At 37.2% G+C, this 19,632-nt stretch overlaps 1 protein-coding gene across 2 annotated transcripts in view; it reads right to left on the bottom strand.

The window, feature by feature from the left end:
* Nucleotides 1–2,904: 2,904 nt before the first annotated feature.
* The window catches only part of LOC131434317 (alpha-tubulin N-acetyltransferase), a 59,879-nt gene continuing 43,151 nt past the window's right edge, over nucleotides 2,905–19,632 (bottom strand). For both annotated transcript variants that reach the window (XM_058600984.1, XM_058600985.1), the window contains exons 3-8: nucleotides 16,151–16,300; nucleotides 15,602–15,846; nucleotides 15,191–15,302; nucleotides 14,793–14,949; nucleotides 7,764–7,807; nucleotides 2,905–4,483 (exon numbers count right to left, since the gene is read on the bottom strand). In XM_058600984.1, the coding sequence (XP_058456967.1) occupies nucleotides 3,727–4,483; nucleotides 7,764–7,807; nucleotides 14,793–14,949; nucleotides 15,191–15,302; nucleotides 15,602–15,846; nucleotides 16,151–16,300 (1,465 nt within the window). In that variant the 3' untranslated portion in view covers nucleotides 2,905–3,726. The remainder of the gene's footprint in view (nucleotides 4,484–7,763; nucleotides 7,808–14,792; nucleotides 14,950–15,190; nucleotides 15,303–15,601; nucleotides 15,847–16,150; nucleotides 16,301–19,632) is intronic.

Below are 19,632 nucleotides of genomic sequence, written 5' to 3' on the forward strand. Positions count from 1 at the left end.
GCTATTGAATGTCATTTGGATCCGATTTCCGGTTCCGCAGTTATATGGTAATATGTGAAAATTCTAGAAAAAGTTTGCACTCAATTATCTCTGAAACAGCTCAACCGATTTCCTAAGATTCAAATGAAAGGTCTTATAACAGTTCGGCTGAAAAGTTCGTATCGTTTAATAGAAACACACATTTTTTTGCCAAAATTCGTTTTTATTATTCAACATAATTGCCATCAGAGGCGATACAGCGATTATAGCGATCTTCCAACTTTTCGATACCATTTTTGTAGTACGATTCGTCCTTTGCCTCAAAATAGGCCTCAGTTTCAGCGATTACCTCTTCATTGCTTCTAAATTTTTTACCAGCGAGCATTCTCTTGAGGTCTGAGAACAGGAAAAAGTCACTGGGGGCCAAATCTGGAGAATACGGTGGATGAGGGAGCAATTCGAAGCCCAATTCGTTCAATTTCAGCATGGTTTTCATCGACTTGTGACACGGTGCATTGTCTTGATGAAACAAAACTTTTTTCTTCTTCAAATGAGACCGTTTTTTTGAAATTTCGTCCTTCAAACGCTCTAATAACGCTATATAATAGTCACTGTTGATGGTTTTTCCCTTTTCAAGGTAGTCGATGAAAATTATACCATGCGAATCCCAAAATACAGACGCCATAACCTTACCGGCCGATTGTTATCATTGTTGTCATTGAAAATCATTTTGTGGATTTTTTTCACGTTTTCATCGGTAACAGCCTCTTTTGGACGTCCACTGCGTTCATCGTCTTCGGTGCTCATATGACCAGTACGAAATTTTGCAAACCACTTACGAATTGTTGCTTCGCCCGGTGCAGAGTCTGGATAACACTCATCAAGCCATTTTTTGGTATCGGCGGCACTTTTTTTCATCAAAAAGTAGTGTTTCATCAACACACGAAATTCCTTTTTTTCCATTTTTCTCACAATAACAAAAGTAGCTTCACTCAAAATGCAATATCTCACAAACTAATAATCAGACAGCTGTCAAATTTATACACGTATCTTTTGAAGGTTGGTACTAACTGAAAATGGTATGGATTTAATTCTAGTGGCGCCCTCTCATAGAAACGATACGAACTTTTCAGCCGATCTGTTAGTTTCCAAAACATTCGTGAAACATTTTATCTGGATCCGACTTCAGGTTCTGGAACTAAAGCGTGATAAGTGAAAAATTACCAATTTCAGTAGTCGATGGTCAAAAACAGGTACAAATCCCATAAAACTGTCTGATAAATTTTTCCAGTTTGAAGAGCTTGTTAGTTTGTGGGTATAAACTTCGGTACTAAAGCTTGCTTCATTTAGAATTGGAACAAACTTTTGCTCATATTGTGGCGCTCCTGGTGGACGGATTTGGAAGTTCTTGGCGCCCACGTGTCGGAAATTTCGTCAGCTCCACGTATGATTTTTGACATTCCGCAAATCGACTGTACTTTTTAAGCAATCAACATGGAAGCCGAAAGAAGGGAAAAAATTGTGCACAGTTATTTGGAAAATCCATTGTGGTCTGCATCAGCCCAGAAATACCGTATGGTGCGTTATCAAAAGGTATAAGGAAACATTGACGACGATTCGGAAGCCTTAAGCCAATCGTCGGAGTGGAACTGTCGACCGGAAACTGCGTGGTAAGATTTTGAAAACGATTAAGAGGAGTCCTAATCTGTCGGACCGTGATTTGACCAGAAAATTCGGTGCTGCCCATAGTATCGTGAGGAGAACTCGACTCCGTGAAGGAATCAAGTCGTATCGAGCTAGCAAACAGCCAAATCGGACCATAAAACAGAATAGTGTGGTCAAAATTCGTGCTCAGAAACTATATGACCAGGTGCTGACCAAGTTCGACGGGTGTCTTATGATGGACGATAGAACCTATGTCAATGATGACTTCGGGCAAATCCCAGGTCAAAAATTTTACTTGGCGACGGCGCGGGGGGGATGTTCCAGCCAAATTTAAATTTGTCTTTGCTGATAAATTTGCAAAAAAATTTATGATATGGCAGGGCATTTGCAGCTGTGGCAAAAAAACGAAAGTTTTCGTTACAAATAAGACAATGACATCGGAACTATGCCAAAATGAGTGTCTCCTAAAACGATTTTTTCCGTTCTCTCGATCCCACGACCATCCCGTAATGTTTTGGCCAGATTTGGCAAGCTGTCATTACAGCAAAGTCGTTCAAGAATGGTATGCAGAGAAAGGGGTCCAGTTTGTTCCGAAAAACCTTAACCCACCCAACTGACCCCAGTTCCGCCCTATTGAGAAATACTGGGCAATCATGAGGAGGAGACTCAAGGCAAAGGGAAAGGTTGTCAAAGACATCAATCAGCTGCCGACCTAGTGGAATAAGATAGCTAAAACGATGGACGAAGAAGGTGTGCGCCGGTTAATGATCCGTGTTACAGGAAAAATTCGAGAATTTCTTCGAAACCGTGACGAATAATTTTATCCTTATTTTTTCATAAAAGTATGAACAAAACGCTACATTTGTATAAAAAAAGATCTTGAATACAATAATAAATAACTGAAATACAGGTAATTGTCTTTGTTCCAATTCTATCTGAAGCAAGCTTTACTAGTCCTTATATGGGACCACAAGACCATTCATTTGAATTAAAATCGGTTCAGCCATTTTCGAGGAAAGTTGGTAAATCTTTTATGTACCGAAAATGTAATTCTCTTTTTCCATTAATTATTGAATGAAACTTTAAAAGAGTAAAAAAATAAGATAACGAATTCAATTCCAGTATGCTAGTTTTAATTTGAATAATAAAAGTTTAATAAAAGGTTGGACATTTGAATTAGACAGTTCCACCCCCTTTATGGTGGTACGCCTAAGGAGATGTGATATAAAAGCAAAACCAAAAAAAATATCGCTATGCATAATTATTTCCATGTAATATCCAAGATTATTTATTGAAGTCTGAAATGATTTGAACATCGAAAAGATTTTGTTTATTATTTATTGGTAGGAAGTTTTTTTTTCTTGTTTACCATTTATAATTGTAGTTGAGGAAAATACATTCAAATATAACGATCGGTAATTTTCATTCAATTTGTTCAGGTTTGTTTCGAACACAGGATATCAAGAGGTGCGTGTACTCACTTTCACTGGCCATTTAATGAATGACGTAATCGTCTAGATAGTCCTCTTGGAAAGTTCTGTAAGGAATGCATTTATTCACTCTCACTTGCATTCTAGCATTCTAGCTTGTCATATATCATAGTTGAAACGCCTAATAAATCAACAAATGCACCAAAAACTCAAACTTACTGAAGCACATGTTGCCTAGTGTTGGATACAGATAAAGCAAAGCTTTTATCGAAAAAAACCTAACAACAACTATAATTAATCTATGTAAGTGTGCCCGCTTTAGATTATTGGTCACATTCTTGCGTGACAGAACGGCAATTCTACTGGTAACAAGCGTGACATCTACTCAACAATATCAATTCAGGACATTATTTTTTATTTTGTTTTGTTTTAGTAATATCATGCAGCCTCCATTTTATGATCTAAGAGTTATTATGCCTGCATACGATGTACGTGTACAAAATTTACTAGTTACTGAATCATCATTCATCAAGAACAAAAAAAAAATGCTAAGAAGTTCTTATTGATCTAATAATGCATAGAAGACGATGGTTATCGCATTTTACAATCCATTCCATTTGTCTGGGGCTGCTGGTACTGAAACCGAGGGGTCTTACCAGAGTCTATTGTGATAGAACTTGAGATCAAAATGTCCGTGCTCGGTTAGATGGCTACTTTCGGAACCCTTGGAATGGACCGACTCGTTATCATTGTCGTTCAAACTGTTCTTCGTGCTGGACTTGCCAATTGGTCGGTTTATTTTGACCGAACCGAACCCTTCGTTTTCCTCCTGGTCGAATTCCATCTTCGCGGAGGGTGTCACGGCGGCCCCAACACCGGACGACATGTTCTTCATACCGGTATGTTGTTTCGTGTACCGGACTGGTTTTCTCGGTCCGGGGTGTTCTGGGGTTTGCTGCTGACTGATCGATTGGGGAGAAGCAGAATTTTCACGATTAATCATCATTTGCTGCTGCTGCTGTTCCGGTGACTGATGGATCAGCTCAAGATGATGCGGATGGAAGCTGTACGGATCTGGATCGGCCAACGGCTCTGGAATTTCTCCGTATTCGTCGGCAAACTTCACCTCCTGACCGGGTTTATGATGGTGATGGAGGCGATGGTAGTCAACGTAGTCGGATGGTTCCGACATATTTAAATTTTGAAGCTTAACCGATAGGACATCATCAGCAACATCATCATGGGCTGGATTATTGTGCTCTTCCGGTTCCTCCGGTTCCTGCTGGTCTGGCTCTTGCTGGTGACCGTTGTCATGATGATGATGGTGATGATGATGATGATCGTTTTCATAATCATTATTGTTAGTGGGAGCGGATGGAGGCGCATGATGGTTGTTAGTGGGAGAAGTGCTGCAAACACAATTACACAAACCATTGTTTTGCTTTCATACTCAAATCTAACAAGATAACTAAGAACACGTCTTGAGAAACAAAACAATTTCAACAATCTTCAATCTTCAATCTTGCGACACAATGGGGCAAACACAGGTGGTGCAAATTTCATGGCTTGCTGTAATCAAAGTTTCGTAAACCCGATTCAGCACGTGCTTTAATTCAATGAAAACTAGATCAAACTGTATGACGACGGCAAACACGCGCTTTGGGAAGCTACCTAAGAGCAGTTCCAGGAATGAGTAGACGAAAAAGTGACAAAATCAGAATCGACCTTTTCCGATTTGGATGAAACTTTGCACACGGCTTCAGTATGGCAAACCATAAGATTTGAACCGATGGAGAGGTCAATCCGACTCATGACTAATTTTTGAAAAGGGCGTATGTATTTTTTCATTTCACAAAAATTGTCTTTTTCAAATCGTTGTAACTCGGAAACCGTTAATTGTACAAAAATGGCGTACAGGAAGAAGTTGTAGGGAATCGATTGGGCACTCTAAAAAAAATATACACTGAAAAAAAAGGTTTGATTTTTTTTCTCAATAATTACAAAATAATCCGAAAAAGTTAAATAAAAAAATTCAGGGACTTAATTTTCTTGATAATTTTTATTTTAAAGCTCTTATTTAAACCTACAGATTGATGGCTATCCCATCCGTGCCTTTTGAAATATGAAGAAGTTACAGCTAAAACAGTTTACGGGTGCATGCAAATGATCAAATTCTTCTCGTTGTAATTCGGAAACCGTTAATCGTACAAAAATGACGTCCAGGAAGAAGTTGTAGGAAATCAATAGGGCACTCTAAGCAAAAATATACACTGAAAAAAGATTTGATCAATTATTTCAAAATGAACCAAACAAATTAAATTTAAAAAAAAATCAGGGGTGGAATCATGTAAGGTGATTATCACCAAGTGATTATCACTTTTGAAAATTTGGAATCACGTAAGGTGATAATCACCAAGTTCTGTCACCACTGCTGAGAGGCTAACATCACTATCAAACGTTGGCATTACGTAAGGTGATAGTCACCACGATTTAATCACCTTCATGTCAAAATAGAGGTGATAGCAATTTAGTTATCACTTTCAGTAGTGATTTGATTTTTTGAGAAGTGGCTTTATAAATTATTGTCCGTTAGGTGAATTTTAAGCCACTGATATAAAAATAACTTACCAATATTGGTCGGAGAGGATAATTTTTTTAATGAAATTCGTACTCATATTGTGTCAAAATTAAATACCAAAATGAAAAGTAACTTAGTTTATATAGTATAAAGAATTCATAGAATGAACGGTAGTATTTATCAATTAAATCAATTCATTTATGTTCTAATTATTATTTGAAGGAATATCATTGGGGTATTCGTAAAGTCAAAGATAAATTGCTTTCTGGAAAAGTGATAAGTTTATGAATGTAGACATCTCCTGTTGCACATAACGTAACATAAAAAAATCTATGCCAACATTTTCAGTAGAATTAGATGGCCGTGACTTAGTAAGCGACATATCAGTCTTGTTCAACTGAACGAGTAAATAAGATTAAACTGCGTTCTTAATTTTCTTCTTGTGAGTTGAACTAAATAAGGCAATATTTTTGGACAATTAGTTGCTGCTAATCATAGTGGATATTCGTAGTACCGGTGGGTAAAATTTCCAAAATGGAGGTAGCATTTGAAAGCTCTGTGAAATGCCATGATCGTAAAGTGAATGAAAACTATACAAGAAATTATTTAACGGATCTTTCTCATTCGAGAGGAATGCCATCCGTTGTGAAACATCAAGAAGATCTAACAATTCGTGTCATTTCAAAGCTAGCAAATTTATCCCAAAGAATTGACTGTGACATTGATTTCCATTGAAAAATAAAAATCGGCGCTAAATTAAACCAACAAGTGATTTTTTTTTATTTGTTTGTGCGCAGGTAATTTTTTTCAACGTTACTCTTCGATCCATACAAATCATCATTGATAAACATGACTCGAATTGATGAAAAAAATTGAAAACTAAAGGAATAAAACTTTAGATTTTAAAATATTATATGGGTATACGCCACTTTCATATGTTACTCCTCCTAATATCAACGGTATACGCCACATTCATATTTTACTCCTGAAAAATTGACGTTTCTTGACAGGTGATAAATGGAGTGAAGTTGGCTCAATCACCGGTGATGGTGATAGGAAAAGTGATCACCTTCGGTGATTCCAAACATTCTGGTGATCACCTCGTTATCACCAGGAGGTGATAGTCACTTATCACCTTACATGATTCCACCCCAGGGTTTAGAGTTGTTTTTGATAATTTTTATTTTAAAGCTCTTATTAAAACCTACAGATTGATGGCTAACCCATCCGTGCCTTTTGAAAAATGAAGAAAAAGGAAAAATTTTTTGAAATGCAAAAATACATACGTCCTTTTTAAACATCAGTCGTGAGTCAGTCGGATTGACCTCTCCATCGGTTCAAAACTTATGGTTTGCCATACTGAAGCCATGTGCAAAGTTTCATCCAAATCGGAGAATCTGATAATCTACTAAGCATTTCTGGAATTGCTCCTAAAGCAAATTTAAAATCACACACCTGTTTCTACCTCATTGAAAATCGGCTCACAAAATTCCATCGTGCTAAAGCTATCTACCAAGCAAATAAAAAAAACCGGTAAGGGAAATGATTTTATGGAATAGTTTGGGACAAATAAAACACAATTTCTTTTCTAGTTTTCCAACAATTAGATTTTAATTTAAAAAGAAAACAATACAATTTATTAGACCTCGGAATAAACTGATATGTACTCGCAAAAGAGAGAGTGAAAAAAACGTAATTTGCTAAACGTTAGCAGACAAACTGATGTTGGTAAAAGTTAATATTGCAAAAGTAGCAATTTTTTACACTCTTTCACAGTTGAATTGCACAAAGATTCATTGAGTGGGTTTCTTATGAAATAGTCAAAAATAACAAAAAAATGGTGAAACAAATCACAATAATTTAGAATGCGGGGTTGATAATGAAATAAGTTTAAACCATAATAAATAGCTATCCTTTGTTGCGTTATTGCTAAATTGGTTGGAGTGTTGTTGTAGGGATGGACTATATAAAGTTTCTGAAAATGAAAAAAAAGAAAAGAAAAGCAAGCAAAATAAATCTCAGCCAATCGATTTTGTGAAACAAAATAAAAATTAGCTCCGAGACGCATACACTTTGATGTAAGTTTATATTTATACTTTGAATCGTCTTACCTGTTAGGTTCGGTAGCCACAGTATTTGGACTGTTGTGAATTATCTGAAATTAACAACAATAATAATTGATATAGTTAGGAAACCATCACAGCTAAGAAATGTGTCAGATTGAAATCATAATTTGCTTTTACAATTGCAGCGTGCAGATAATTACACTCGACTGCTCGTTCTGAATCGTACAACTAGGCGTCATTCGCACAGCAAATAGACCACTTCCGATCCTTAAAATTGATCATACCGGAATGATTTGCTTGGCCATAGTTTTCGTTTTTATTCGTATAATACGTGCAGAAATTATCCGTGGGTTATTCCGCTGAAAGCCCATCAGAAAAATTGCTTTGCTCTAGATAGAGAACTCTCGTGTCGCGCGTTATTAGGAACCGGACAAGAAGAAGAAAAACTAAACTTAGAAGTAACTAATCCACCTAGTGGTGCGATAATGCCTTTCTCGTGTCATTCAAGCAGTCCCATAAAAACATATTTTTTTCGTTAGGATAATTTCTGACACGAATTTGGGCTGATTCTAAACACAAATTTATTCATATTGTTTCGCTTAGTTCAGAAAAGCACTTACGTCGTATATTCGACAACATTCTGGAAACCAAAACTATCAGCAATAATATATATGAACTTGATCATTGGTTACTTTCTAAAAAAAAGTATGGAGAGAAAAAATCGCATTTTGTCGGTTACGTCACTTATACCATTATATTTCCAGAACCGGAAGTACCAGCTACTTGATCTTTGAATTTGATAAAATTGATTCAGCCATCTCCGAGAACATTGTGCGGAGAGAAAAATCTCTAAAAAAAGAGCACACACACAGACATTTTCCTACCTCGTCGAGTTAAGTCGAGTGGTATATAACGCTAAGGGTCTCCGGAGCTTCGATCGAAAGCAGGTTTCTTCAGCAATTCTTTTACCCAGAAGAAACTAGGACAGTTTTTCGCTTTTAGAGCCAGTTCATGACCAGCTTATGATTGGACCAGAGATGCCAGGTAATTTTTTCAAAAATCAAGCCAAAAACCTGTCTGCCAAAAATCTGTGCACGTTTCCCGTACCATAATAGCTGATCGGAATCATTTTGGTGAGCAAAAAAGGACCCAACGGCTCTGTACTTTTTAATGCACAAATTGTGATCGATTTCAAAAATCTGTGTCTGTGGAAATCTATGATCATTTTCTGAGATCTGTGAAAATTTGTGCCATTTTTAAAATCTGTACAGAAAGTTGAAAATCTGTAAAACACAATTTTATCTGTGAACTTGGCATCTCTGGATTGGATGAAATTGATTTGACACGACTTTGAAATTTATGTTACTTTAGGGTAAACAAAGTGTTGTTAGGATTACCCGCATTGTTTTGAATTAGAAATTCAAGAGTAACACTAGCAGAGTGACAAGTCGATTGTCGATTTCGGATTCCCGATTTTTTCCCAGTTTGCGAGATAAAAGTTCCCGGTTTTTGAATAGGCCTAAATGGCCTCTGTTTAGCTTTTTCAAATACTCGTATAATTCAAGCTTTGAACATATATCTCATGTCAGAAAAAGAACATTATACTAGGGCCGCTAATAGTTCAGTATTGAAAGATTAGGAACAACCCTTCTCCCGTAAAACCGATTCCAGCTAACAACATATACAACATATTCTTTCAAAATCAAATTTTAGTGACACAGGCAAAATTCTTCCAAAATTCCTGAAATGGATGTTTGTCCCTCTGGGAAACTAACAACAATCTATGTCTGCAATTTCGTACTGAGCTTTCTTCATTTCGCCCGAAAATGAAAGTCGAAATTTCAGTTCGATGTGAAAATTATTGACGGCATGATTAGCACTACGAGCCTAACAAAATATCGTTATTTCCAGGGCTTTGGCCATGGTTCGAAAAATTGTCATATGAACATACGCTGTTTTAACTGTGGTAATCCGTTTGCAAACAAGCCTGTTAAAAAAATGAAACTATCAGAGGAATTTTCATGCAAAACTCGACAGTTCAATTTGAACTGCTCTGCACTGATGAGTCAAAGACGAATCGTAAAGAAATTTCAAAACGGTTATGTGACCTAAGCACCAACGGGAAAACCACTAAATGATTCAGTTATGGACAATGTCATGTCAGACAAAAAAATAAATTCTTATTCTAGCAAACCAATGCAACAGTTGTGGTGAACTGATTACTCAAACAGACTTTGATCATCTACCAATAATATCCAGGATTTCAAATTAAGCAATGATTTCAATTAGTTATATATTCTCAAACCTAAAAAAGTTACAGCAGAAGCGTCCAAATGAAGCTTGTTTTTCATTATAAGCTTTCATTGTGCTGTTATTGATAACACCTAAGAAAGCTGTGGGGCTTTCTGAATGATTTGAAACTGCTGTTACTGTTTCATCATTTTTGCAAAATTGGACATTGTTTCCTACTGTTAACTTATGCCGGTTTGGAATTAAAATTTCCGGTTTTTCCGATGAAACCAAATTCTCGACTTTTTCCCGGTATTCCCAATTTTCCCGGCAGCTTGCCACCCTTAATAGATTCTAAAATGACTTTTGTTGATAAAACAATTTTGTTGCTGTTTTCACGATCCATACACAACTAAAACATTAAGCATTGCCTATGTTCGATTAGTAGGGGAGACCGGGGCTAGTTGGCCGAACTGCCGATTGGCAGAATAGCTTTCCTGAAAAGGCTATTATGCGCAGTGGCGACATCTATAATGATTTTGATGGAGCATTAGATCACCCATGTACCAACGTAATTTTAGGTGTTTCTGTGTTGTCGTTTGAGCAGGAGCACGTTTTTTTCTTTTTCGGCACTGGTGAAAGAATTTCTGTTTTTGTAAAGTAATACGTGTAACATAGATTAATTTATATTTGATTTCCAAAAACGTGGTACCATTGGAAAGGGTATTAAAAACTTTACAAAATGGTATATCGGTTTTCAGTGTAACCTTACTTTTATTTTTGTTAATCGTGATTGTTCTCGAAAACTTTCATTGGGGCAGGTTGGCCGAGTTTTGCGCGGGGTGGTTGGCCGAGTTGTAATTTTAGCTCAATTTTAGTAAAGTGAATATGGATATTCGTGAAATGTTATCCTTTTTTTTTGGAAGTAAATGGAATGAATTTAATGGAAATAAATTACATTGACAAATAGAAATAACAGATTAGAATCCTTAAAAGTTGGAAATTGTCGAAAGAAAATATGATTTTAAAATTTGTCATCAAAACTTTTAGCATTTAGAGTTCCTGACAGGATTTCTCGCAGATTGACCCAACCCCGAACAAAACTCGTCCATCAGTATAGAATCTGTTGCAGATGTAAGCCATCCTGAAAATAACAGACCTCTCCCCAAGGCTGATTCGGAGAAGCGTCAAGGTCGTAAATCCCGAATTAATCCAAAATTTCAACAATTCTTTAATAAAAGCAGCATTGGAGGAGTAAAAAATGAAACCGAGCGTAAGCGCGAACGCTGGTGGAGGAAAAGGTAGAAGGGAAACAGAAAAAGTGTACTAATGCTACCGAAACTAATTCCACAATAGTTAAAAAGACTCAAAAACCGAGAAGGGAAGTTTTTTCACGTACTTGCATAATAAAAATGATGCATACAGACTTTTTTAACTAATGAAAACGTTTATTGATACAATTGATGTGTTTCACATATTTTTTAAAACTCGGCCAACCTACCCCGGCTCTGGGGTTGGTTGGCCGATTTTTTTCTCCACATTTAATTGTTGATAACTATTTTTCTGATTTTTATTCAGGGATGAAAAAAATCACACATGTGCTCGAAATGTTTATCTTCATGACATGCTCTGACATGCAAAGCGTTTATCAAAATGTCTAACCAGAAAGAGTATAGAAATCCCGAAAGCGAAACTCGACCAACTAGCCCCGGTCTCCCCTACAAGAATATGGTAGTTTAATTCAGTCACCTTACTTAATCATGCATAGGAAGATCGATTAGAACCGGTACAAATACAGTTTTCATTATTTTAACTTAGTAAATTAGACTGGACAAGACTTCCTGTTCCATCCTTTAAAGCCCGCTGTATACTTATTAGTATTAAAGCAGTTTAACTAACAGTTTAACGCAAATAATTTTCAATGGTTTCCTTAGTAAATCATTTCGAATCGCGTAGATAACAGTGTACACCTGTCTAAACTCATTTTTTACATACCATCTAGGACTTTAAGAAATAGAAATATCTTTATTACTAACCATCAGAGAACAAACTATGCAAAAAATGGATCAATAAATCAAGTGAAAGCTGTATAGAATATATAACAATGGCGATATTTCCTTCTGGCCGTTTAGATTAGATTTAATATATTCGTTGGCCGCGAGGCTTTTCAAATTCACATCAGTGATCCACAGAAATAAGAAGATGCATTTTGTATTGGAAAGAGAAGCCAGTTATCTGGTCCTGTTCTAGTCTAATGTTGATTCGAAAAATCATTATTTACGAGAAGTTCAATTTTTTTTCGCTTCGTTCGAAAGCGAAACAACGTGCCGTGATTAGTTCCGTCACTTCAAAGACGTGGACGCGAAAGTAAGTCAACGTCTTAGAGGAAACTGTGCATCAAAATGTGAAATGAAAAATGTCACCATAGATGAATAAAACTGTTCGAACAAACATCAAACGCGGTTGATGCAAATAGCGAGTAATTCGCGAATAGATTTCTAATGGAAACCTCCTTCCTGTCTTGGTAACGAAACAAAACAAAACAACAACTCATTGATTTTACGGACTGGAATTGCGCACATTCTTATCACCAGGTTGCTTTGTTTCATTTTCTCCGAAATTGAAATGCCTCCGGAAAAAGTGATAACTGCATGCTTGGAAAAGCAAAAAGCCAGACGTTGGAATAAAAACTGTACTCCAGCTGTGCATTTTATTTTGAGGAATGTTTATTCAATAATTAGTAATTTATTGTGTAAACATAGAGAACCTGTCATTGGTTTTTGGTCCCATTTCAAATGTTCACATCAAATTGACATCATTTAAAATCACACCCAGTTAATGCACGGATATAGCTTTCATTTGGCAAATGTTGAAGTTATGTTTTGTATAAGTATGTCTGAACGAACTCTAATACATCTGATCAATTGAAGATTGCATCGATTTTTGTCGGTCGGAATTTCCTTATAATATTATGTGACAAATACATTCAAACAGCCTTATAATTCTTGAATTGGACAGATTTGGTTAGTAATACATTGAATTTGGGTATACCGGATCTACTTTCCTGATTCCGGAAGTTCCGGTTCCGGAGTTATGGGGTAAAATATGCAAAAAAAATGAAAATATGTGTGTACAATTTTTTCTCAAAAATGACGTGACCGATTTAAAACAGGACTTTTTCTTTTCGCATAATTATTTCAGAGAATGACCTATGATCACGTTCAAATGTATTATTGTTGATACACTTGGTTAGAGAAATTTTACTGAATATGTAACGTAAGCGCTGAAGCATGCTTTTTTGAACTACCCGAATCAATTTGAATAAATATGCCCAAATTAGTGCCAGAAGCTATTTAAAAAAAACTGACAAACAATGTTTTAATCAGACTGTGACAATGACAAGAGAAAGGCATTATCACACCACTAGGAATAGGTTTCAAAGTAACAATTAACCATGCATTTCCAATGAAGCTCTATTGAAAGGAAACGCATGGTGCTTAGTTCTACTAGTTATGAAACCATGCGTTTCCTTCCGATAGAACGTTATCGGAGACGCAGTTGAATGATAGCGTTTTTTTAGAAAAACTCAAAAATTGTGGTTTTACCACAAAAATATGATTTTTTACTTTTTTTACCCATACATTGGATGTATGAAAAAATGAGTTTTAATTTTTAGAGTATTTTTAATGCAAGAAATGCATCTTGAACAAATTGGAAAAAATTGTAAACTTTTCTGATATTGACTGAAACATCCCTTCATCATATGCTTATCCAGTTATAATCTTCAGCAGCTGAAAGCTTTTCAAAACATCGGGCTATTCAGGCATCTCGTCGTGGCCGATGGAGATAAATAATTTCCTGATGAGAGTTTAAATAAAAATTAATATGGTGACAGTGGATAAGCCCACGAATACCGAGTCACCGTTTTATAAGAGCAAATAAAAAAATAAATAGAATGACCTTCACTAGTATACATTTTAAAAACATGGTTGGTTGGTTGGTTGATTGGTTGGTTGGTCACACTGGGCACATAAACCAACGTCACGTGACATGGATTTCGTGTTGGACGGAATGCGGCTAAAGTGACACACTTTTACTGGGTTGGACTTTCCAGGAGTCCAGTCTGCATCGTGTAACAAGGGATCGATCCGATGACATTGGAAATGCCTGTCTGTACCAGGTACTGGAACAAAGCTACGAAATGCAGGTCATTGTTCCCAGAAAAAAAAATTTTGGTTCCATCTAAGAAAGTAAATTCTAGAGGAAAAAGTTTCCAGGCTATAATAGGAAATATTATCCAGACTGACCTTTTGGCTCTGATTTCGTTTATTTTTAATCCTAGTTGACACACTATTTTAAATGAAAACAAAACGCCGGAGTTTGACTTGCATGTCAAATACAACTTAAAACTGTTTGTTGGTAAACTATATTTGGTGAGTTTATATTTGTTTCTTGAATTGCAATCGCGTTAGCTATTTCACCAGAAAGTTATGTCGTTTTCGCTTGATACCAAACCTAACTCAGTTTCCACTCTAACTGCTGTCAAACCGTTTGTTTGAAGCCAGTTTTAAACCTAGTTTTAACGTAGTTGAACTGAAAATCGAGTCAGTTTCGAACTTGGTTTTTATATCAGGTTTGCTCAAATCCCCGTTACTAAGTGCGAAGCCAACACAGTTTCGTGAAAAGTGTTTGTTTGATGAAACTACCCTGATTCAGTTTCAGTTTTCTCAAGCGAAAACGACATTAGTATCACCATTTAGACCCGTTAGCTAGAACAATGAACGACTCTGACAACGAGTGTCACACCAGGGGCGTGGGCGGATGTGACGTTATTTAGTAGCCTACCTGTGCCATACTGCAGGAAGGTCGCTTTGCCGCATAGCGTCCTACTGGGGGTTGCTGAACTATCGGTGGGGAGATGACCGGTTGGCGTGTTTGCGAATTGGACCTCCGCCTATCCTCGGCGGTGGTGAACGTCGGTCCGAATAGATTGGTGTTAGGACTGATGGCGACGACAGCGTGTTTGACGGTTGGTTAGAGAAGAAGCATACATTATGGAGTGATTAGTTACAAGTCGTCGATTGTTACTTTTATTTATTATTATCGAAATTAAGGTGGAAAACACGCCCCACTGAATTGGTTACTGGGTGCAGCCCTTTGGCTTTCCTCTTGTGAAGTTAAAGGCAGTGTGTTATCTAGGCGTGATTTTTAATTTTTCAACGGTTCAGGATGATATACCATACCTAGCGGTGATGTGCATGCGGCGACCGTCAATGTCCGACGAGTTTTGGTTGCTGGTGAAGAAGCCTTCGTACACGACAAAGTTGTTCATTTGGGGAATTTTCTTGTACAGCCCTACAACGACGAAAGGGGGGAGAGAAAAAGAGTAATGAGTAGAATAGGGAAATTCCCGAGGTCTATTAGTGCTTCAGTGAAGTGCAAAATGTGAATGTAGAATAATAAATTGCTTCCACCGGCACGTATTCATAGTTCGCGTGTCAGTGTTCTACGTTGTAAGCAGAGCAGAAGAAGCGGAATAGGCAATATGTTTCTTTCGCCAAATGAGTTTGTTCCGGACAATACCGATAGATGAAGATAACACATTACATTTCGTAGGTGTTGATGATATGATTTGCTAATTGAAAATTACTCACCATAATGTTTCTGGAGAAATCCAAGCAGCTTTTCCGAAGGACGATCGATGGCCATCTCGGCCGGTTCGATGTGTTCCTCTTTTAGCATGTGATCGAACAGTTCTCGACCAAGTCCGCCACGTTGTCGGGACTCGTGTACGTAAAAGTCCAGAACGCATGGTGCTGTGACGTGTATCGTTTCTCCAGTCTGGTCGAATACGTATAAGGATTTACGTCCAACTTTCAGAATTCCAACAACCAGTCCGCTGTGAAAGGAAAGTGGTTGGTTAGCGGTTAGAAAAATTTCGTGCTTCATGCCAAACGTAACAATGACCGAACACGCAATTCCTGTTTTTTTTATTACTGAGTAGAGCAAAAATCGGATCGCAGTCTCTGACAACAAACACTGAATTGGAATAATTTACCGGGCGATATATTTTAATGTTCTCAGGTAATCTATTTGGAACAAGTAGGATTTTTTGCGGTGAAAGATAAACGATTTCGGTCGATTGTTATTTCGATCGATTGTTATTTCGATTTCAGAACCGTGGTCCGTGCCTCAATACTTACTGTTTATCGTTTGGTTCAAACATAAGGTAAATGTGATGATCGGAGTTTCGAAGTTTCTGAGATGTTGTCACTGGATTCGAAAGACCCTGGGCTTGGGCGGACAGCTGGCCAATGAAATTGATGATTTCCGATATTTGTGCGGTTGCATCTCTGAAAAGTGAAACAAAACATTTTCATTTAATAGCTTCTATCGTAGTCTCCAAGTTTGGTATGATGTATAATTAAATTCAGTACACAAATATTCAGCGCAAGTTTATATCTCGAATAAACAATCCAATTAAAGAGGACCACCCACTCTGGTCACCGTAATTAAGTTGAATCTGTAAGCATCCGTAGGACTGCCGATCGCAAACCTTAAATAGTTATGTGAGATTTGAAATCGCGAGCCAAGTTACTCCGTGCACGCAACTTCTCCTTATTTGACACACCATTCGAAACGAGACGATGGAAGCTGAACAATCGCTCTTAAACTGATTAATTTGCGATTATGATTAGGGCAGTTTTTTTTAAATAATAATGCTATTGGACAAAGTAATCAAAGAGTGTATCCGATAAAAATGGCACGCAGTCACCAGAATTAAACCACTTGTCGGATTTGCATGCAATTTTCAGGGAATGAAAAACTACTGATAAGTTAAGGTACGATAACATTAGCCAGTTTATCTGCACAAACTCGTGCAGTTTGACTGTATCATAGTGTAATCGGTTCGCAGTTGTCTACAAGCAGTCAAATTCGGCTTGACTGTCCATCTGTATGCAGTCAAAGTGTGCAGATTATCTGTGACAATGTGATCACAGTGTGATCATAGTCGACAGACAAACAGTTGATGACTGTACAGACAAATTTGACTGTTTCTGAAACTGTTGTGCAGAAGTGACAATGACTATGACAATCAAAAACTTGTTTATTTCATCCAAACCCAAAGCAAAATGTTCCAGCACCAGTGTGAGAAGTGAGTACACGTGGTTTTCCCCAAGAGGGTTGGTTTCGTGATCAATTATTTTCTAATGTGTAGAAACCAGATAGTAATAAAAAACCTGTTTTAATTCACCTAGTGGTGTATTGATGGCTTTCTCGTATTACTCATATTCTCACATTGTTATATAACAGTGGTATTCTTCGAAATTATATTGTATTGCTTCTTGAAAGAAAACAAAAAAAAAATCAATTCAGTTCGTGCTCGCATCTCATCAGACGCAGTCGACAATTGCTTACGGTCGAGACGATAGAAACAAAGACAATACAGTGTAGTGAACATAGAGTGTACGAAATGGGCAAATACGATTCAACAAAGCCTGAAAGTAAATTCAATTTGTATTGATTTCAAGCGCTGCAAAGTTAGACCAGCAGCAACCGAAATTGAAATCTTGCGTAAGGAACGAATGCATCTAAACGTTAATGATGTAAGTGAGACTCAATTCAACAAGGCGTCTAACTGTGTGTACATTATGTTCAAACGTGAAAAAGATGCAATTGCATTTGCTTCGGTTAATAACGGGATGCACAGTATTGATCATGACAATGTTGAATATAAATTCCCTGTGTACATGGTGGACAATGCCATAGAAGTACGCATGCATGACCTTCCCCCGCAGACCAGCGATGGGTATGTTCGAAAGAGTATGTCGCAGTACGGTGAAGTTCTTTCCATCGAACGGGAAGTATGGCGGAATTTTTTTCCGGGTATCCGGAATGGCGTGCGAGTGGTACGTATGCAACTACGTAAAGCAATTCCATCTTACATCATTTGTGATCAAGACGGGATACATCCGTGTAAAACGCTGATTACGTATGAAAATCAACTGGTTACATGTCAGTTTTGTGAACAACCTGCACACTACGGCAAACCTTGCACTGAAACTGCAAAAAGGACATCTTCAAACAAAAATAAGGACAACCGCCCAACAACGGGAACTAGCGAACGCAGTACTCCTGTTGTACCATCAAACCCACCAGCAACTGCAACCAATGTACAACAAGGCGCATCTACAGCAATTAGCAACCAACTCAAGAATGCGAATTACAAGGAAAACGAAAAAAACGGAAACCAACAACGATACCACCGATGCGGCAATGGAGGACGAGACGAGCCACGAACAAAGTGCCCCTCACTCATCGCAAGATAAAAATGGAAGCTCCTCTCCCCCTAGACAAAGGGTGACAACGAGATCCAACGGTAAAAACATTATTTTATCTAATAAAAACATGGCTCATTCGGCCACGTAAAACTTGTACGCAAATTGGCCTGAATAAAAAAAATTTTATAAAAAAAAAATAACACAACCAACAACCACCAAAATAAAACCGTTTTGCTATTGCATGTACTTCTGCAACTGGTGTGGATGAGGTCGGTTCGAATAACCATCTGTTAACATGACTTACAAACTGTATTGATTTTAGTCAATTTTATAAAATTTTGTATGATTCGGCCATCGTACTTTAAACGACGGTTTAAAATTTAAATACTTATAATTTTAAAAATGGCAAAAATGAAATTTTAAACACTGGGGACGGGTATAGCGTGATGGGTAAGTCGATGCCCTGTCACGCAGCCCACCTGGGTTCGATTCCCAAGCCCGCACATAGGGTCAGAAAATTTTTCGGGCCCGAAGAGGCGAATGACCTTAAGGTTAAAACCTCTATAATCGAAACAAAAAAAAAATTAAACACTTGCATCCGCGCAAAGTTCAGAAGCTCAGGAGTTTTGGCCTTTTATTTGAACCTAAATTCGTGAATATCGGTCAAGCGACCTCTACGAAATGTGAGTGAGTTCCATTTTTGAGTATATGACCATTATTTCAGAAACAGGAAGCCGGGAATAGCCCAAGGCTCTTTGTATATGATGCTGTGGCTCTTTAGTTTTATACACAAATATTGTTTATTTTACAAAAAAGTACTTAAAATCGATCGAAATCGATTAACGAGTATTGGACTCCAATTCTATCTCTTAACCACGTGTACTAACTTCTCACCGAACCGCGTTGTCAATGTCGAAATAATGAAGCTTATCACATTCTTCGTAGAATTCTTAATCGAAATTGCTAACGAATTTTTCGAGCTCCTCCTTCACGATAAAGTGCAATGGATCTCCAGAAGCATAGTACTGGAACGTTTTGCTTTGTACTAGGATGAAATAATTATGAAAAATTAAATAATGAATTAATGAAAAAAGTATTTACTTCTCCAAATTCAAAAATGCTGAACGGTAACAGAAAATGTACTTATTTGAATTTTTTTTCTAGATTTTGTAAACATTTACCGAATTTCCAATAGCTTATCGTTCGTTCATTAGTTCGATAATTGAATTGATAACAAAGCGTTTGGTAATGAAAATGTGGATCTGTCAAAATCTGAACTCTGTCCCAAAGCGAATTCATACCGTTATACCATATTTGAAAGAGCTTGGACTGGAGACAACCTTCCCAAAATTTCAACTCTTTAATTGTCATATTTACGGAGGTAGGATGATTCTATGGATTTT

Source organism: Malaya genurostris, chromosome 3 (assembly GCF_030247185.1).
Source record: "Malaya genurostris strain Urasoe2022 chromosome 3, Malgen_1.1, whole genome shotgun sequence".
In the NCBI taxonomy this organism is placed as follows: Eukaryota; Metazoa; Arthropoda; class Insecta; order Diptera; family Culicidae; genus Malaya; species Malaya genurostris.